The sequence below is a fragment of the Trachymyrmex cornetzi genome, unplaced genomic scaffold (genome assembly GCF_001594075.2).
Source record: "Trachymyrmex cornetzi isolate Tcor2-1 unplaced genomic scaffold, Tcor1.1 scaffold590, whole genome shotgun sequence".
NCBI classification, from domain to species: domain Eukaryota; kingdom Metazoa; phylum Arthropoda; class Insecta; order Hymenoptera; family Formicidae; genus Trachymyrmex; species Trachymyrmex cornetzi.
The window spans coordinates 54,259-76,694 of record NW_017299904.1 but is presented as its reverse complement, the minus strand read 5'-3'; the positions used below and the strand labels follow the sequence as shown (position 1 = coordinate 76,694).

At 35.5% G+C, this 22,436-nt stretch overlaps 1 protein-coding gene across 1 annotated transcript; it reads left to right on the top strand.

Annotated features, from left to right (window-relative positions):
• Positions 1–2,719: 2,719 nt before the first annotated feature.
• Positions 2,720–11,305, top strand: Cand1 (Cullin-associated and neddylation-dissociated 1). Its single transcript, XM_018515764.1, has 17 exons — positions 2,720–3,119; positions 4,443–4,612; positions 5,286–5,499; positions 5,612–5,904; positions 5,978–6,140; positions 6,222–6,495; positions 6,667–7,173; positions 7,252–7,535; positions 7,614–7,745; positions 7,860–8,028; positions 8,110–8,407; positions 8,486–8,684; positions 8,772–9,029; positions 9,338–9,526; positions 9,625–9,868; positions 10,656–10,802; positions 10,976–11,305. Exons 1-17 carry the CDS (start codon positions 3,078–3,080, stop codon positions 11,107–11,109), a joined length of 3,717 nt encoding a protein of 1,238 aa, XP_018371266.1. The 5' UTR covers positions 2,720–3,077; the 3' UTR covers positions 11,110–11,305.
• Positions 11,306–22,436: the final 11,131 nt, after the last annotated feature.

The following is a 22,436-nucleotide window of genomic DNA, read 5'->3' as shown; positions in this document are numbered from 1 at the left end:
GAGGGGGATTATTTTGAAGGGGATAACATAATTTTGGATGAATAAATGAATATTTTTTTATAAAAATGAAAAGTCACCTTACTTTTTGATCACACCTCATATGTATATGTTTTTGATGCTATAAAACCCGTTTTATTAGCGTGGGAAATAAATAAAAATGGTGCACGATGTACATCGAACGATGTTGAAACCACTTATACCAACTTAAATATTTCGCAATCTCAGGTTTATATCACACTATCGATAGTATCGATGAGTGGCACCCAGTTGGACACGGCTCAGTTGAACACGAGCCACTCACAGCGCTTGAGACTACAAAGCTCCTAAGCACCGATCGCTGTGATTGGTGTTGTCCAATCGAGCCGTGATCAATCGGGATCACCCCGTATCGATTAGCGATTGCAGGTTTGCGCATGATTTGATTTGTCAAGTGTTACATCGCCTAAGAAAATTTGTATATACAGGGTAACGAATATCTATCATGAAACTTTTTCCCTAGGATGGAAAATAAAAAGTGAAAATTTTCTCACATAATGATTAATTAGAATTTAATAACAATGAATTGGCTTATTTTGAAGAGAGAATCCGCTCCTTCGATTTTCAAATAATCCAAAAAATAAATCATCAGCTAAATGGGAGGGCTCCGATTGCACACATCGCATATTGCACACATGTATCGCTAATTGGCCAATTTAAAAATAAAATAATCTCATTGGCAAAACAGTAAAAAATTACTAGGCACCAGTTGATATGAGTGGTGTGTACATTCAGAACTGTAGGCTAACGGGATCCTCCCATATAAATAAGGTTGGGAAACGTTGAGTGGCCGGCACTTTTACTTTTTTTTGTTTAATACAGGCGGAAAAAGCTACATTTAATCTAACTAATCTCCATCCAAAACGGATCTGAACCGTGCATAGAGAACACATTCTGTTCCAATTGAATCGTTAAGGTGCGATTTCACGCTGACGCTAGACGCTCATTTTCAGCGTCAAAACAGGTCACGAGATCAAAATTGACGCTTGGTATTCGTCAATTTTGATCATGTGACCTGTTTTGACGCTAAAAATGAGCGTCGAGCGTCAGCGTGAAAAGACACCTTTAAGGTGCAGACACATGGAGCCGTCAAGCGTCAAGCAGCAGAAGCAGCAACCAATCAGCTGGACGATACTGGCAGTGGTGTGTCACGTCCGTAATAGCTTGAAAATTTCTTTCCGAACAGACTTAAGTATAGTCCGACTGGTAAACACGTGCACCAGAGAAGAACGCACCTGACGCTTCTCCCACACCCACCAACGGCACGGTCAATGAAAGGGGGCTTTAGGAACGCCCATGGAGGAAACGTAGAGAGACAGCAGAAGGTATCCGCGCGCGACATAGAACGGTCACGCCAAGTCCGTCTCCGCGATCTCGCCTGACCAATCACCGTGCCGTTCCCAAACGTTTCGCGCGGAACATTTCTAATTCTAATCGAAAACCTAATTCTAACTCCAATCGTAAATCTAACTTTAATTCTAATTGTAAATCTAACTTTAATTCTAATCGTAAATCTAACTTTAGTTCTAATCGTAATTCTAACTCTAATTATAAAATCCAAGATAAATTGTGGAATTAACTGTACTCACTAGTTGTAATCAGTAATATAAAATATATCTCTATATTTGAACAATTGCTTGAGTGCGTGATTCCTGGCAACCTCACCCTCCCGTTTACATTTAATATCATCGACATTAACGGAGGGCCGATCTAAACCGACGGGCGCCAGGGCACTGGATTGAGACGAGAAGCTTCTTCCTCCAACCACTGGGCTTGGGAATCGCACGGAGAGGACCCGCGGACACTTAAAGGAAAAGATCACCAGGTAGGTAAATTGCCTTGCTTTTCGCCAATCGAATCCGTCAACCGCGAACCGCGTATAGCATGTGCCCTTTGCACCCACGAGCGCGCGCCTCGATAGACGCCCGAATACTCGCGATTGGACCATACTCTGCGTGGTTGAATAGTGCATGTTGCGTCTCCGCGTTATTTTTCCAACACAAAGAGGACAGGACTATTAAATGTCCCGAATGTTATACTTCTGGGCCGGCGCATGAAAAGGGAAACTATCAGGGAGTCTTACGGCATTACATTCATTTGGGAGCCGTTGAAAGATTCGAATCCTGCAGCGTATGTTCGGTACTGACTGTCACGGTGCATGCTGTCGCGAGTTGTCCTGATTGCCCCGACGCATTATTCAGATTCATCGCTTACTTAGAGGAGACGGGAGAAACCCCGTGGATCGAAACGGAACCAACCATAGTCGCGATATCTAGCGTCCGACTGTAGCCAATCGGTGGGCTGGACAAGTCTCGTCGCGGAAATTTTATCGCTCGAAACGCGAAGTAGCATCCCACCATAGCCTCAGGATAGCGCCGATGCCGCCGATACCGGAGGCCGGCCGGTGCTCCCTCGAGACGTAACAGGTGTAAAAAATATTTTTTACGCCACTGCACTTATCGTCTCGCTGATTGGTTGCTGCTTCCGCTGCTTGACGCTTGACGGCTCCATGTGTCTGCACCTTTACACTTTGTGCATTCCTGTGTATGTTGTTTCACACGCTCTACCAATAGGAGAGCGCAAAACGCCATTAATCCAACCCAGGTTGGTGCAAACCCGGTCGGGCCGAAAACGCTATAAGATGTGTTTAAGCAATTGGAAAGCACCCTAGTGGTGGCTTTAGGAACGCACACGTTCGACACCACCGTCAAAATTTCGGCATATCGAGGATCGCGCTGGAGATGCTGTCGATAGTAGGATCATAATAAAAAGGAGGAAGGAGAGAGAGAGAGAGAAAGAGAGGAAAAAAGAAAAGAAAACAAAAGTGCCGCTCTTACACTTTGGTTAAATCGGTTCGTTCGACTTTACGCGGGTTTGGTTTCCGCGTTTACCCGTGTCACCGGGCACTCCGGTTTGTTTTTCCTTTCTTTTTTTCGTTGCAAGACACGCGCCACTCGACACCCCCTCCGGAATCATATCTCGGGGTCGTACGCTCACCGTCGTCGTCGTCGTCTAACCGGCTGTGAAAGGATTCTGCAATCATGGCTAGTGTGTCCTATCAAATAGCGAATCTACTGGAAAAGGTAATGAACGGCATTGGCAATGTACTGATAGCTACATCGAGGAAATTTCCTGCTAGTAAATCTTATTCCACCATGGTATCTCTCTTTTTTTTGTGACATAACCTCGAATTCATCCCTTATTCCAAAGAATGATTAGTCGTTAATCTTTACAAGGGTCGCGAAACATATTCTCAAAATCAATCATATTTTACATTCGATCGAGAGACTGTGATCGTCTACCGACGTGATTGAACGTGTTAATGCGTCATCATTTTTGGAAAGTATAACCGGCTTCAAAAAACGCAATTGCGTTTATTTTACTCTTTTAGACTTTCGTATTCCGTATATTGTTTTTTGTTACCGCATAAGCGGTATTTTCAATTCTGGCCGTATCGACTCTGTGTTAGAGTCGGGGCCATTCTCACGCAAAGAAGAAGTGCATTCGATCGAATGTTAAACATGTATGTTTTCCTAGAGCAAAATGTTCGAAAAAAGCTCGTTGGTCCTCAAGTTTAAAATGGTCCATGACTTAGAAAGATAGGGAAAGTAATATAATACACATGTATGTACTGATTTTGAAGTATATTTCTGTTTATACTTAGTTCTAATCAAAGCATAACTTCTTTTGTTTGTTCGAATAAGCAGAATTATCTTATCTTTTCACTGACAAGATAATGGTCCTAATATTATGTTATAATAAGAAACCAGTAATACAAAATTTATAATTGAACTTCTTGCACAATTCATCTTTCCTCCTTTTTTCTCCATGTTAGAGAAAAAAGATAAACAAGAAGTATGAGAAGTTCAGCTAATAAGAATGTTTATTATGTGCTATATAATACTTACATAAACATAAAAGCATTTTAATCATCCATCAACTGATAAAATAATTTTTAGTTCTATTCAAGTTTCTTTTGTTTGAATAGGCAAGATTATTTTATCTTTATTCTGGCTGTAGAACGATAGTCCCAATGTTATGTTATAATAAGCAATTATGTGCTGTAAAATCTTATAATCAGAATGAAGGCATTCTAATTTTTCCATCAATTAATATAACATACAAAAAACTGAACTTTTTGACTGCAACACAAATATATTGTACATGTATGGATAGTTCCATGTATTTGTTTATATGTAGAACGATCTGTCTTGAAAGCTTATATGTTTATCTCCAATTATATTAATTAACTAGATACTAAATGAGTCTTTGATTTTTCAATGCATTATTGTAAATTGATATTTCTAATTTTGCCATTAAATGTATCATGTATTTCCATTATGTACACTTATTATACTCCTTGTTTCTTTTTTATAATAATGATAGCATTTGTACTCTTTTTGCAGATGACATCCAGTGATAAGGACTTCAGATTTATGGCAACTAATGATTTGATGAGTGAACTGCAGAAGGACAGCATTAAACTGGATGATGATTCTGAGCGTAAAGTTGTAAAAATGCTTCTTAAGTTATTGGAAGACAAAAACGGAGAGGTGCAGAATCTTGCTGTCAAATGGTAGATTTCTTTTGTCTAGATACTTGCCAAAATAATTCTTAATACATATATATATATATATATATAGAGAGAGAGAGAGAGAGAGAGAGAGAGAATTTTATATGTATACGTACATACAAAATTCTGTATATCTCTTTCTTACTTCAAAAGTGACACAATCCAAAAAATAAATTTTCTGAAAAAAGAGAAAATTTTCAATTTGACAGAAAATTATTGGCCATTCAGATAATATTGGCAAAAATAGTAGTGTATTTTTAATATGATAAAGTGACATTTTTTTGCCATTTTTGTTTTTTCATAACTATTAGAAAATCATCTTTTTTTAGTTAATGGTTTGATGATTTTTTAAAATCATTTTTCCTAAGTTGATTTTAACAATTTTTTTAGTTTAATTATTAATGATTAATATTCTAACATTTACTTAATTAATAGGAATAACTCGAAAATTAGTTTTTTTTAAATTGTGTCACTTTCGAAGTAAAGAAGGGATGCAATAATTTTCTGTCTTTTATATTTGATTTCTTTATATAATAACAACAAGTTATAAATTATTAATATATATGGAATGAGAGAAAGGGAAGAAAAGATCAAAGCATACAGAGTAACACATCTTTATCTTGCTTCAAGAGATTCTTTATCTAATTTTATAATTGTAAAATGTGTACAATTTTAGTTTGGGCCCGTTAGTCAATAAAGTAAAAGACTACCAGGTGGAAACTATTGTGGACGCTTTATGTACCAATATGGTTTCGGACAAGGAGCAGCTACGCGATATCTCCAGCATTGGCTTGAAGACTGTTATTTCCGAGCTTCCTGTGGGTTCTAGTGCATTAGTTGCAAATGTTTGTAGACGCGTTACAAACAAATTAAGCAGCGCTATTGAAAAGGTAAATAATCTTTGTGTAACTTTTCGCTGCAAAATTTAATATTTTTGATTGATAATATATATGTATGATATATATGTATGATATATATGTATGATATGTAATGTATTTTCAGCAAGAAGATGTATCCGTACAATTAGAAGCTCTTGACATTGTAGCCGACTTATTATCTCGATTTGGCGCTCTGCTAGTCTCGTTTCATCCTACAATTTTGGCTGCGCTGTTACCACAGCTCTCGTCGCCGCGACAAGCGGTCCGTAAACGCACTATAGTAGCACTGAGTCATCTGTTAACGTCCAGCAACAATTATTTATACAACAAATTGCTGGATCATCTTCTTGAGGGTCTTCAAACTCAAACAGCAAAGAATGTCATACGTACCTATATCCAGTGTATTGCTTCTATTTGGTTAGTAAACGATTGTATGTGAATAATTGATGAAGAGAATAAATTACCATTGACTTGTCTAAATTTATTGTAGCCGACAGGCAGGTCACAGATTCGGCGAGCAAATAGAACGCGTTATGCCGTTGATCGTTCAATATAGTAACGAGGATGATGATGAATTGAGGGAGTATTGTTTGCAGGCATTTGAATCTTTTGTTTATAGATGTCCGAAAGAAATTACACCGCATATAAATAAGGTACATAATTTGAAGTCATTTTATGCATTGCACAAGTATTTATATATTTTATACATTACTTAATGGGATCTTCAATTTTAGATTATAGAGATCTGCCTAATATATATTACATACGATCCAAACTACAATTATGATGATGATGTCAACGATTTTTCTGATGGAGAAGGTGTCGCAATGGAGGTAGAAGAAGATGGAGACGAAGATGCAGAAGACGAATATTCTGACGATGACGATATGAGTTGGAAAGTTCGTAGAGCAGCTGCAAAATGTCTAGAGGCGGTTGTATCCAGCAGAAGAGAGTTATTGTCAGATCTTTATAAAGGTGTTTCTCCTGCATTAATTGCCAGGTTTAAAGGCAAGTATCGCGCGCATTGGATTCTAAAATTTGTTTAAAGAATAGAGAAGATGTAAAAAAAGTATTTATACTTAATCACGAAATCTTATTTATTACTCAGAATTAATGAAATTCATTGTAATCTTTTGTTTATTATTCAAATTAATGAAATTCATTATAATATAATTTTAGAAAGAGAAGAAAATGTCAAATCAGACATTTTCCACGCATATATTGCCTTATTAAGGCAAACAAGGCCAACTACTGGGGTCGCGCTCGATCCTGACGCGATGGAAGACGACGATGGACCCATTTCATTGTTACAACAACAAGTACCATTAATAGTGAAGGCAGTTCATCGTCAAATGAAGGAAAAGAGCATCAAAACGAGACAGGATTGCTTCTCTTTGTTAAAGGAATTAGTACTCGTTTTGCCTGGAGCTTTAACTAATCATATTCCAGCACTAATCCCCGGTATACAGTATTCTCTGGGAGATAAGAATTCCTCCTCGAATATGAAGATCGACACTTTAGCCTTTGTGCATACACTACTAGTGACGCATCAACCCGAAGCGTTCCACGTTCACATGCCCGTTTTGGCACCTCCGATTATACTAGCCGTAGGAGATTCATTCTACAAGATTGCTGCTGAAGCGTTACTTGTATTACAGCAGCTTGTACAAGTTATCAGACCCCATGGTGAGCCATTTTACAATGCAATTTCTATTTGTGATCGCGAATATTAAAATGATATTTATGATGGATTAACGCTTACAGATAAACCATTCTATCGCGGTTTCACTTCGTTGTCAAATGAAATATATCACTGTACCTTAATGAGGCTCAAAACAGCGGATATCGATCAAGAAGTAAAGGAAAGAGCTATCTCCTGTATGGGACAGATTCTTGCACACTTTGGAGATACTCTGTCAGACAAATTACACGTATGCCTGCCTATTTTCCTGGATAGATTGCGCAACGAGATAACAAGGCTTACCACTGTTAAGGCCCTAACTTGCATAGCTGCATCTCCTTTGAGAGTTGATCTAAAACCGATCATGGTAAGTGTATAAAATAACAAATATACAATTGAGTAATCGTGCACTTTTTTCTTCACAAACTGCTGTTACATTTTGTAGGAAGAAGCAATACCCATTCTTGGATCTTTCTTAAGGAAAAATCAGCGAGCTTTGAAACTCTCTTCTCTTCCTCTTCTGGATACATTGGTATGCAATTATAGCTCGGCTCTGCACCCGGATTTACTTGATAAGGTAATGAAATATTATTTACCATATGTATATACATATATAGTAAGTAAATAAATGAATTGAATAAATATAATTAAAGAAAATCGCTGGATCATTAATTTCAAATTTTGTTTGCAGGTTACTATGGAGTTACCTGCATTACTAAACGAATCAGATCTGCACATTGCACAGTTAACGCTAAATCTTCTCACTACCATAGCAAAGTTACATCCAACTGCTCTGACCAGAGTTTCTGAAAATATCTTGCCAGAAATACTCATCCTAGTAAAATCGCCACTTCTTCAAGGTAAAGTACTTCATTTTAATATTAAACAAATTAAAAGTTTCACTAAGCTTATACAATTTGAATTGAATTTTTGTCAAACAGGTGTCGCATTAAATTCAATGCTTGAGTTTTTCCAAGCCTTAGTTCAAGCAAATTTACCGGAATTGGGATACAGAGATCTTCTCTCAATGTTAATTGTCCCAGTTACTTCATCGCTACTTCATAAGCAGGCTTATCACTCATTGGCCAAGTGTGCAGCCGCCCTGACAATCCCATGGCATGATGAAGCACAGTGTATTGTACAACAATTGCTAAAAGACGTTCAGAATCCATCAGACATTCAGAATGTTGCACAACACATATTTGCTTTGTTGGTCATTGGAGAAATAGGAAGACATGTGTAAGAAGATTGTAACTTATTTCTAACAAACTATATTATAAGAGAAAGAGATTTGTCTTCAAAATAATGTTCCCACAGAGATTTAAGTGGAATTAATTCATTGAAACACACGATTTTAAATTCGTTCTCATCCCACTCAGAAGAGGTTAAATCAGCAGCCAGTTACACACTAGGAAATATTGCAATTGGGAATCTTCCTGAATACCTGCCTTTCATTCTTCAGGAGATTGAGGCGCAGCCCAAGCGTCAATACCTGCTTTTGCATTCGTTGAAGGAGGTAACGTTCGTGCAATTATAATCTTTATTCTAATCTGAGAATTATCAAAATATGAAATCATTTTAAAAATATTATTTCTTTTTGTAGATTATTACAAGTCAATCAGCTAGCCCATCTGGCGTGTCACACTTACAAAATTTCGTGCCTTCAATTTGGATGCTCTTATATAGGCATTGCGAATGCACGGAAGAAGGTACTCGTAATGTCGTAGCCGAATGTCTTGGTAAACTGACATTAATTGATCCAGCGACTTTGTTACCAAGATTGCAAGAATCGCTTAAGTCAACATCAGCTCTTATGAGAACAACGACAGTTACGGCGGTTAAATTTACCATTTCTGATCAGGTATTTTAACCACAATATATGATTATATATCTGTTTCTTCTTTGATGTTTGAATTTCCAGTTCTTTAAAAAATAAATCATCTAGTTTGTGTGCTTATTATCTTAAATTTATTTTTGTCTTTTTCCTTGTTTTTTTATCTCTTTTTTTGTGTTTTAATATATTTTTTCATTTGAAATTTTTTCTGTTATATGCGAAATTGCAGAACTCAATATTAAATCCAAATCTTTTACTTGATAAACAAGTACTTTATCACCTAGCTATCCATCACTGTAATAAATACATCTAGTTTAATATTTACATATTCACAGCCACAACCAATCGATACCATGTTAAAGCAATGTATGGGTAATTTCTTGGTTGCTTTGGAAGACCCTGATCTTAATGTACGTAGGGTAGCGTTAGTCGCATTTAATTCTGCTGCACACAATAAACCTATGCTGATAAGGGATCTCTTAGACGTGGTACTGCCGCATCTTTACACAGAAACTAAGATTAAGGTTCGTGAAAAGAGAAAACTCGTTCTCAATCTAACCCAACGGGATTGTTTATTATTACCGAGACCGTGTTGCAATATAATAAATTTTCCGCCCTACAGAAAGAACTCATCAGAGAAGTCGAGATGGGTCCTTTCAAACATACGGTAGATGACGGATTGGATCTTCGTAAGGCAGCGTTTGAGTGCATGTACACCTTACTGGATTCGTGTCTCGATAGGCTGGATGTCTTTGAGTTTCTAAATCATGTGGAAAACGGTCTTAGGGATCACTACGATATCAAGATGCTGACTTATCTTATGACTGCGCGACTCGCACAATTGTGTCCGACTGCTGTTTTGCAAAGTGAGTATATTACTCATGATTATTATATTCAGTTGTATTGGTGAAAAAAAATTTTCATATTAAAAATAATTTTTTATATTTCAAATTTTAGAAAATTCCTAATAAAAATTCTTTACATTTTATAAATTTTCTTCGAAAATCTTAGAATATTTCAGAATTAACATATAAAAAATTCTAGAACAAATATACACTTTCTCAGCATTACTGAAAGTTTGTCTTAAAAACATCTAAGTTTATAAAAAAATTATACAATTATAAAAAATTTTGAAAGAACTACAAAATTATTTATATCAGAAATGATTGAGCTTTTGACCCATGCTAAAGTTTTGTTACTCAATACAGTGTGCACTATCTATCATAAAAATGCTGAATGATTTTTTGTAACATCCTATATACGAGGTCTGTCCTAAAAGTATCCGACTTCTGTCTATATTTTTATTCTTAAACATTCTCTCTCTCGTTTTCTCATTCGCTCGCCAGGCTAATATGGCGATTTTTAATAATTAATGACTTGTTAATTACTGCGAAAATTGAAATATTGAGGACTTTTCGATTCAGTTTAGAGAGTTCACTCTACCTGGATACAAAAATGGTCCAAATATTCTAAAAATATATACACCTGTACATATTTTTATACATTATAAATATATATACATACATTACACACATATTTTTTAGTTTACATTTCTGAAATTTTGAAAAATTACATGAAGAATTCTATAACACATTTTTCCTATTTTAAAATATTTAATATTTTATTTTTGACTCTGTAACATTTGTTATATAGGGTTGGAGCGATTAGTTGACCCACTGAAGAGTACTTGCACAATGAAAGTAAAAGCGAATTCGGTGAAACAGGAGTATGAGAAGCAAGACGAATTAAAACGTTCTGCGCTAAGAGCTGTCGCAGCGTTGTTAACTATTCCTGATGCAGGTAAATAGAATTGTTTTAAAGTTGAATTAATTTGAATAATATATGTATTAAAAGAATTCAATTAAAATGTTGAAAACTGAATAAAAGAATTAAATTATAACTAAAAATTATTTCAATTTACATACAATGTGAAATTTATAACAGTCATTATTATATGACATTTGTATTCATAGATAAAAACCCATCGTTGAGCGAATTTGTCGTACAGATAAAAGCCACGTCAGAACTGATGCCACTCTTCGAAATAATACAAAAGGACTGTACCGGCAGTAACGTTAACGAAGCAAACGCAATGGATCAGAGCTAAGAGTAATCGACTTAATTCTTTTTTGTATCTCGTATAGATGAATATGGGTTAAGCGCGTTCGTGATCATACTCTATCTATAGTTTATTTCTATACATTATTTTTTCATTATTATATCTTCGATTTAATCTTCGAAGGTAGTTTCTAATAAATGTGAGTTAATGTAGCACATCATGTATAAATTTTAAAATAAATTTGCCCGCAATAATCATTTTATGCATAATTTCCTGCTTTACAGATAAGTCTACATATAATTATCATAAGAATTTATAAGATAATATCGTTGAAAGAAAGGACTCGATAAAAGATAACGGTAACATAAAAGCAAAAAAAAATAGCGATTTTGAATATTCAAACCTTCGCATTTATATTCAAAATATAAAAATTACATGTATATTAATATTACATCATATTACGTCGCGTATAAACTGAAATCTATATTTAAGTCCGAGTCTACAATGAGTCGGTAGTCTATAACCGATGAATCGAAAGCGAATCTGAAAGATAGTCGGCGAGTCGGAATTAGTCGAAAGCAATGAACCAATAGAGTTGATTAGCAACCAACTTCTAAGGCTATCGACTATCGACTCTTTGTAAACTCGGAATAATACATGTAATATCATAGTTTTATTATGATACAATATTTCATTCGGATGATCAACTTACACGCAATTATTGTTAATAAAATAAAACGATTAACAACGCGCTTTTTTACAGATTGGCATTTCTATGGACGTTTCATTTAGCGCATTTATATTGAAAATTGTTGAAACTTAAAGATGAATTTAATAATTTGCATTCAAATCATACCATGAGATACAGAAAACAGTTTTATTAATTGAAGTATTTTAAACATCCATATATACTACAAGCATTACCCAATGAATCTCACATAGAATACAAAATAAGATGTTTATTTATATTCACGTTTCATGAAAAAAATCATCGAAAATAACAATTCATTCCAATGAACACATAGTACAGATAATTAAAAGATCATTTACTGGACTAGTTCACATTTTAAATTAACTTATTTGTTTGTTTAAATATGGTAAGTTCACATAATCCTAATACGTTTGCTTTATTTTCTTATTTATCTTTGTACTCTTGGACACAATGTCGGTATCACATCTCTCTAATGAAAGGGATGAATCATGATGTAAGAATATAATTTGAGATATACATTTCCGATTAGCAAATTTTTAATAGCGGTTTTATATTGGCTTAAAAAATGTGAGGTCAATTTATGATTGATCACAAATTTCATTACTTTGAATGACTAAACATCGTTCACATCAGACAACTAAGTCTTACATCATGTGGTGAAGAACAGAACATCGTTTTTAACAAGAATGATTGAATTATATTATCAACAACTATATTATCAAGACGATCTGTCTCTTCAAGTTCATATCTATTCTATTCTATCTACTTATCTATTCTAACAAAAATATTTAATTATTATCCTAGAGAACGGGAATGTAAATGTATTCGGGCGAGATTAATGTGAGCTTAGTATAAAACACGCAAATTTACAAAAAATCTTCAATAAGAATTCTATGATTATTTACATATGTATAATAAATGGAACTTAACTTTAATTTTTTGCGATCAAACTAGTTCGAATAATGACGCATCTTCTATAGAAATTGTCAGCGCAAAAGCCTGTTAATCTTGCAGAGATCATCCTGCCATTTGAAAATGAGTATGTGCAAATATTTCTTAAACTACCAGTACTATCTCAAGATTGATTATAATGGTTCTAGCATGACGTTAATTAGTGTGGTGCCAATTAAAAAGTGTCTTAGCATGAGCAACGTCAAATCCTTGAAATCGTCAGACAATCTGCAAGTGATTGAGATACGTCTTCATTTGTGTAAAAATGATTGCTGTTTTCTCGAGGATAACAGTCGTGTCTCTAATGAATCGCCAGATGATGCTTCATCGATTCCATGATGGTCCCTCAGATCCTTTCAAAGTACAATTAATAGATTGATGAATTTTTATTGCACATTTTCATCGACCAATGTGTCCATAGTCTGGTTTTGTTGGCGCACCGTCATTTCGATGGTCTACATATTGGTGCCATGGATCCTTTGGATGATGTAGCGCAACCTATATGCAATATTAATTTTTGAAAGACAGCCAGGAATGTTTCAGTGTTCTAATTGATGTTGATGTGGATAGTTCCAATACTGAGGTATACAAAAACCTTGCAAGCCTAGTAATTGTATTCTAGGTGATTCTTGGACTTGCATAATGCACTTGATGTGCACTATATGGAGCCTCTTTCCAGAGCCAATGCATGGTCCTGTAACTGCAGCAGTTTAATGTTTGCGAAGATGTCATCCGCCCTTAGATGCAAGACACCGAATGTAGTGCTTACTAGTTAGTCTGCCGGAAGGGATCCAGTAATCCTGACGTAACTTGCCCAAGTGAGCAACTCCTTTGTGAAGCATCTTCCAGTAACTTGCCTCGATGACTACTGAAATGAGATACCTGGGATAAGATGATAATCTTCTATGTTGAAGTGTAATGGCAAGTGCTGGGTAAAGTGAACATTGCTTCTTGAATCCTGTTCAATGAGTTGATGTCCCTTAGAATCATGTTATAATTTGTCATGTGGTGGTATCCCTTTAATGCAATGTGTCTTGTTCGACGAACAATCTTATATACAGTTGAATATCTACTGGAATAATTTAGGCACTTCAATCACTGACTAACTCCATTTTTGTTTACGGTAAGATGATAAAGGTGAAAAAGCACTGATTTTTGTTAGAGGTATTAAAAGTCAACTTTTTCAACTGGCCAGATCGCTTTTTGTCATTTACGTTAAAATCGTTGTTTTTGAATCTTCTAAACTAATATCTACTAGTTGTTACAGATAGAGCATGCTCCCCATAAGCCTCCACTAGCAAACGATGACTTTCAGCAGCAGATTTCTTGAGATTAAAACAGAAAAGTAATGTTTTCCGCAAATGCTCTTTTTTTTGTATGAAACCCAACATTTTTTACGCGATAAAAAATTGTGTTCTTTGTATCCGATCAAATGCTGATTATTGAAGCCTATTGATAGTACTTTCATATACATCAGCAGCCATATGAAATAGCACAAAACTATCCCGGTCAACAGCGAGAATTAATTCAAGCACCTAGAATAACGATTCATCAACATGAGCAGACAAAACATTCTCACTGATGGACAGATTATGCACTATGGATATGTGCCTTTCAACAAGCGACATAGTGGGACAGTGATCATGTCATCTTTGTTTAACATTGGCAAGCAACAAGGATATCGGTTGCATTCAGCAGACTCAACAGTTTTGCAACCGTTTTATGATTCTTAGCTCAGATTGGACTACTCCTTTAAAACTAAAGGTATAAACTAATCAGCGCGACGAATCGCAAAACTGCTGAGTCTGCTGAACGCAGCCGATATGTAATGATCCATTGTGTCACACGTATCATTTGTATCGCTTGTTAGAAAGCACACTGTATCGCTTAGCTCTTAAGGGGATGCTACACCGATTACCCAACTCGATCAAGTTTGACAGTACAGATCATGGTGGAAATATATAAGATGAAGCAATCTGATAGATGCGTACTAGGAAAGTGCATATTCGGACATATTTGATTGACTATTTTCAGTATTGCTACCGCCATTATGCGTATTGTTTCACCTTATATATTTCCACCATGGCACAGCTTTTTTAATTCCAAATTCGATAATAGTGGTGACATCTTTGATTTAGTTTTTACATTATATTATATAATATATATCATTCTGACTTACTCAAACGCATACATCTGTTCTTATCTAACACATGCCAGCACCATCTATCGCAAGACCGCGCAACTACTGCTACACGGAATTTCGGCTCTGTTGAGAGTCCCAGTCTTCGCAAAGCACCTGTATACACGTATTTTCTATTCGGTGGAAATATTTCTTTTCTAGACTTTCAATCTTATAGCGTTTTCGGCCCGACCGGGTTTGCACCAACCTGGGTTGGATTAATGGCGTTTTGCGCTCCCCTATTGGTAGAGCGTGACATCAACCAATAGGAAAGATTAATCCAACCCAGGTTGGTGCAAACCCGATCGGGTCGAAAACGCTATTAGTTCTACAAACTCGGTATCGTTCGTTTCAATAATGTGACCTCAGCTGCATGCTTATTTTCAAGATATAGACTCTAAAACTCTTATATCAAGCAAATATATATCTGAGATGACAGCTGTACGAGCCAAAAGTGAATTTTTAACGAATTTTAAACTTTTTTCGATTTTCTCATGAAATCCAGTGCAGTTGAGGTCCTGTTTGCGCGTACTTTAATTTAAATAATAATACTTTTGCAATCTGTACATCCAATACGAAGATTTTTCACCGAATGGAAATGTGGTAAAACAGGAGGTTTTAGCATCGCCTTAAGATTCGTCTTTAAATAAAACTTAATTCTCATAATGAATTGTATAATTACAAATTTCGCTTTACATAATCTATGGTAAAATTAATCGTCGATTGAATTATAGTAAATTCGGATTACGCTCAAAAATTCTTAGCCCGGATCCTCATACGGGCAACAGCGCTTTGACACAGAGCTCTGATTGGTGAAAAACCGGTTATAGGGGTAAAATTTACCTCCATCATCCGTTTTTTACCAATCAGTGTTTGGTGTCAAAGCGTTGTTGCCCGTATGAGGATCCGGGCTTAGATATCATGTTGGATTAATGCATAATAGGCTGCGGTCTACTTGACACTACAAATGCTTCGAAGCGTTCTTTGATTAGTCAATTCGTAAAATTCTTTGTTCTGATTGGTCGCTCAAACGCTTCGAAGCGTTTGTAGCGTCAAGTGGACCGCAGCCTTAAAGGCTAAATATAAAATATCTAAATCGTGGTTCAATGACAAAACAGGATTCCGATGGATTTTGCTTCGTATCATCGGAATCCTGTTTTCTGATTGGTTGCAGACGGCGTACGACGCAAATAAGATGCAGTGTGAATCCAGCATAAGTATTATAATACGGCTGCTTTCCATTTGATGACACAAATCGACACAAGTCGACACAAATGTCGTTCTATCCTTCTTGATATTCAGAGAGTGACAAAGATAGAACGACACTTGTGTCGATTTGTGTCGACTGTGTCCCCTAAAAGGAAAGCAGCCTATAAAAAGCAGGAAATTGTAGACTACCAGCTGGAGTTCTGATTGGTTGTTGCTTTTCCGTCAAGGTGTGAACGCGCCCAAAGGATCTCTAATAAATACGTACTCAAGATTCTAAAGCCTTGTGTCCACGATGTTAGAAATCGGTCAGAGATCTCGGACAGAGAAAAAATTAACAAATAGCATTTGAACAATTTGATCACATGACTATTGCGATTGGTCAATTCTTTCTTCTTCCGAGGTCTCGGACCGATTTCTAGCATCGTGGACTCAAGGCTTAATGCCGATGTCACACACACGTACTCAAGATTCTAAAGCCTTGTGTCCACGATGTTAGAAATCGGTCCGAGATCTCGGACAGAGAAAAAATTAACAAATCACATTTGAACAATTTGATCACATGACCATTGCGATTGGTCAATTCTTTCTTCTTCCAAGGTCTCGGACCGATTTCTAGCATCATGAACACAAGGCTTAATGCCCATGTCACACTAAGCATTGAGGATTACGAATTAGAATTCGACCAATCAGGTAGTTTTAATTTTAATCCGTTTTATTTTAACTGACAGAATTCTGATTCTCAATTCGCAATCCTCAGTCTTCAATGCGTAGTGTGAGGCCGGCGTTTCACGAGCGGAAATTTACAGCGGAACGGAACACAGCGAAACGAAAGAAAGCAGAGTAATGATTGCAGAGTTGTGATTGGTCCGTGCTGTTCCGTTCCGCTGTAAATTTCCGCTTATGGGACGCCAGCCTGAGGCTGATGTCATATTGAGTGGTTCGTGGGGGAACGGTTCATGCGGTAGCAAAACGTAAAGTATTAATAGAAACAGATTTCGTGCAGAAAATATAAAAGTACTTCGTGATTAGTTGAATTTTGTTTCGCTATAGCATGAACCGTTCAATGTGACATCAGCCTGACACGGGCATAAGGGAGCGTTTATATTGGCCATAACCATATACCGTAATCTGTAAGAACTGACTAATTATAGTCAAGTATTCCTCTCTCATTCAATGACAAGAAAGGAATACTCGAAAGTGATTGGTAAATTTTTACAGATTATGACACGAGGCATACGGTTACGGACAATGTAAACGCTTTCAGAAGCCTATTGTACAATAGTCTAAGTATAGTTGTAAGAATTGACCAATCAAGTTGAATGTGACGGGAATATTTGACTGTGATTGGTCAATTCTTACAACTACAACAATTTACAACTACGCTTACGACTATTGTAGAATAGACTTAAGGAAAGTATGAGGCGTCGTCTACAATACACGAAGTAAGAAGAGTAAGAAATTGACCAATCACAGTCGATTATTCTTCTCACATTCGACTGTGATTGGTAAATTTCTTACTCTTACTTCTTACTCCGTGTATTGTAGACGGGCCTTCAGACTACGGGTTGATCATGGTGGAAATATATAAGGTGAAGCAATCTGATAGATGCGCAGTAAGAAAGTGCATATTCGGACATATTTGATTGGCTATTTCCCGTATTGCTACCGCCATTATGCGTATTGTTTCACCTTATATATTTCCACCATGGGGTTGACGATTACAATTGACGGTTAGATTAGAACCGGTTATCCGGTTCTATTTCAGCCAATTACGATGGACTCACTACATTGTGATTGGTTGAAGTAGAATCGGGCAACCGTTAATCGTAATCGTCAATTCGTAATTTGATATGGACATTACAGCGAATTCGGCACCATGGAGTATAGAGACCGAACTGACATATATGAGGTCCTCAAAAAGCGTGTTCAAAAGTGATCATCTGAATTAGTTCGATCTAGATGTCGCTTTCGTTCCACGACCTTCTTGCAGTTTGGATGGTATACAATTTTACATGAAGAATGCTCCATTCTTCATGCAGTTTTAATGACAATTTATGTGAATTTACATCTTCCTCTTATTATTAGAGCATGATGTCAAAGAATAACATCTCTATTCTTAAGTTATGTGTGTTCGGTAGCGTGTGCGTAAGCGTATATGAGAGGAGTTTTACGATTCGGACGCTGCCTACCGAGAACCATCAATACCAATTCAGAAACCTGATTTTGAACACACTTTTCAAACTTTAGTTCGGTCCCCTTATGCGGGGACTACAATAGAAGTCGTAGTAGTCGTAGAGTCTTAAGTTGTAGAAAATTGACCAATCATAGTCGATTATTCTTCTCATATTCTACTGTGATTGGTTAATTTTCTACGACTTAAGACTCTACGACTGCTACGACTTCTATTGTAGACCCTGCATTAGTCTCTCCATGTTTGGCACACATACACTGACTCCGCTCTAGTGCTGCCCTGACATGGTGCGAGTGCAGAACTACTTTAATGCTATGCCAAATTGCGCTCTCAAAAACGTCAGTGCAACATTTTTTGAATTCGTTCAGGAGCCCTGTTCTTAAACAAATAGCGATTCCGTATACAATCGACCAATCACAATCGAGAAACTGTCTTTTCCATACAAGAAAATTATTTATATCTGCTCAAGAATAAGGCTCCAGTTCATTCGATTGGTCTGAATATAAATTCAACATTACACTGGGTCAGTTTCCATTTATCCAATACGATAATCTTAAGCACCGATACAGTGCGCACAAACCGAATGCGTGGCATTGAAAAAGTTCGCACTCAATACGAACTAGTGCGATCTGCCCAATTCGCTATAAATTAATAGGCATCGTACAATTTCCCACATCCACTTTCATCGGCTAGTGCCCAATAATTTTTCAGAGTGCGTCACCAATGAGAATATTTTATACTAAATTGATTAATCAGCAATGTGGGAAATTCTACACATCAAATCATTCTTATAATGAATTTTTTTTTAAATTTTTGAAATAATTTTAAGAAAATATTATCAAGTATAAAAAAAATGATGAATACAAATTTAATAATTTGTATGTGATAATAAAGTATGATAATAAAGTACCAAAAACAGTATTGGAAAAAGATAGTGAGATAATTTATGAATTCAAATATTTGAGCCGTTTATTTTGAAAGTGACCTAAGTCACTTTAAAAAAAAAAAAAAAATGTTTATGACAGCTAATTTCAAGTTGTACACGCTACTACAAAGGTCAACAACAAAACATTGAAAAATGGACTTAGGCCACTTTCAAAATAAACGGCTCATTTTGTTTAATAGAATCTCAAAGAACCATCAACATTTGCTGCAAGGAAAACTGCCGAAAATCTTACTAATATACATAAAAGTTCATTTAATCATAAAATTATATACTCCACTTATAATTTAATAATGAAAATGTTATTTTTCCAATTTTTATAAAATAAGAAGTAATACTTAATATAATTTTAAAATCTATTTAATTTTATGAAAAAGTACTTAAACTTTAAAAACTTTATTATTTATGGAAATTACAAAAAATAATATCATATATTAAAGCAAATGCTTTTCTAAATCTGAAAAAATTTGTTCAGCTTCGGCATTTGAATAAGGAAAAGAAAGAGCTACTTCAACCAATAATTCTAAATTCGGAAAGATCTTTTCCTCATTACAATTCTTACATTCCACTATTTTGCTCCACATTTCGTCAATTTCCAAACAGGCTAATTCTTTTTTCTGTTGTTCGTTGAACATTGATGGCAAAATCATCCATTCATCACCTAATTTAGTAATATTAATATTATGTTCTACAATCGAGGCAATATATTTTAAATCTCTAAATTTAAATCTACCTTTATCATAAAGAGCAATTTCTGGTTCTAAAAAAGTCAAATATTCCACGAGAGGATCTTTGTATGGTAAACGTTTTAGCAATTCTTGAGTTGCCTCTTTATAAAAATTTAAACATGTTAATTTTATCTCTTGTCTATCTGGCAAAGGTAATGATTTTAAAAAATCCTCACATTCTGATCCTAAGTATATATTTTCTAAATTTGATATATGTTTCTCATTATTCACATCTAAATCATTAATATGCATTAATGCATCAAGAGTCACAAAATTCTGCACTAATTGACGAACTATTTGCTGACTACTTTCAAACAATTTATATACTAAAATTTTAGACGATTGAAACAAAGCATTGAAGCGATTAAAAAGATTTAATACATATTTTAGAAACAAAAAATACGCTTTAATTGTATTATTATGTAATTGAGATAATAAAATCAATTCCGTAACAGAATTGTCTTCTACTTCTGCAAAATAATTTTTTAGATCTTCCCAATTTTCAACAATTTTAATAACGCATTTTTCTAAAACAATCCATGGGAAGTTTAACTTCTTTTCCAAATTAAATAATTTAGAAATGTCATCTAAAAGTGCACATCTTCCTGCATTATCTGAAGTATAAATGAAAATATTGTGCATCAAAATTTCACAAGTCTCAGGTAATTTTTTACAAGCTTTACTGGCTACAAACGTGAAGGAATAGCAAATACAATTTAAGGTTACAAGTTTCGGTACTTCTTGTTTTAAATGTTGCATAAAAGAATTGCTTCCAACTGTAACTGATGACATAGAACTATAAAAATTATCATATGCCAATCCAATAATATTTCTAATAGGAATTTTTTCTTTTTCTAATACATATTTGAAAATTTCAAATTGTTCACTTCTATTTGAATTGTCTGTGGAATGAGATGTGACTAAATGCATAAATAATTGCATTACAATTTTTTTATTTAAAGGCGAAACATATCGAACAAGAATGATTAATACTGTGCACGGATTATTTGTACGATCATTTTTATGAATTTCATGGATTAAAATTGAAAATCTGCATAACTGTAAACATTGATTCATAATTTCGTTTTCACGTTTTGGAATCATGATTTCAACAATATCTTCTGCGCATTTAACTTGGCCTGGTAAAAAATCTTGCACAATTTTAGAATCTATACAGATATCTTTCAATAATAAAATTAAATCATCTGCAACGTGAAAATCGATATCATGTTTAACAAAGAATAATACTAATTCATTTTCGGCTCTCTTAACCTTTTCTTCATGTGACAACTCCACTATATTATTAGTATTATCAATGTTATCAGTTTTTTCTTCTATATCTCTATCCATTATTAAAAATAATATAATAACTTTTGTCTTTACCTATCTTGTTGCCGAGCTAGAACGCCTGGAATCATTCAGAATCGTCTAAAATCTGAAGTTGAGACACAAGTCTGAAGACACCACGTTTTAATTTCCTGGAAACATCTAGGCCGGTATTCATAGTCAGGTCTTATATTCAAGCCTGTCTTAAGTACGATCTTAACAAGTCACGAACCAATCAGAAGGCTGCATTAGCGTCTTAAGACATCTTAAGATAGAACTTAATGGGCCTTCTACAATAAGCAATTAGTCATAAATCAGAAGTTAGGCCGGTATTCATAGTCGGATCTTATATTTAAGACTGTCTTAAGTACAGTCTTAAGATGTCATGAACCAATCAGAAGGCTGCATTAGCGACTTAAGACATTACTTAAGACGGTCTTAAAATAAGAACCGACTATGAATACCGGCCTTAGAAGCTAAAAATTGACGACTGTGATTGATCAATTTTTAGCTTCTGACTTCTGATATGACTAATGGCTTATTGTAGAAGGCCCATAAGGCGATCTTAAATATAATAGCGTTTTCGATTGGGCAAAAGTTAGTGCGCACCAGTGCGCACTCAGTTCACACCAACACTGGACGAGTTCCATGGGTTGCACTGAATAGTGCAAGTTCAAAAGAATACGCCAAGATTTTCAGTGCTAAAGCTGAAACTCATTTTTGTTCACTTTGAAGCAATGTTCAACAAAATGTTACAAAACCACAGTAAAAGATATAAGAGTAGGGACAAGACCCCGTTTTCAATTCAACTGCGCAAATTTGCTTGTCCCTATGTATATCCTTAACTGTGATAAAACGTGCACTGAACTGGCACCGTCAAAATATCTCGTGCCACTTAGTGCGCACTGAGTGCGCACTACGCGAGTGTCGTGCGATCAAATGAACACGTGACACTAGCCAAGTGCGCATTGGCACTGCCAATCGAACACGCTCTTGACACTGAGTGCAGCCAGTGCACCCCAATCGAAAACGCTATTAAGAAACGATTATGAATACCGCCCCTAGAAACACAACGGGAGTCAGTAATCTTATGGCGAATTCGATTGAGGGTGATGTCCCATGCAGCGGATCGTGCG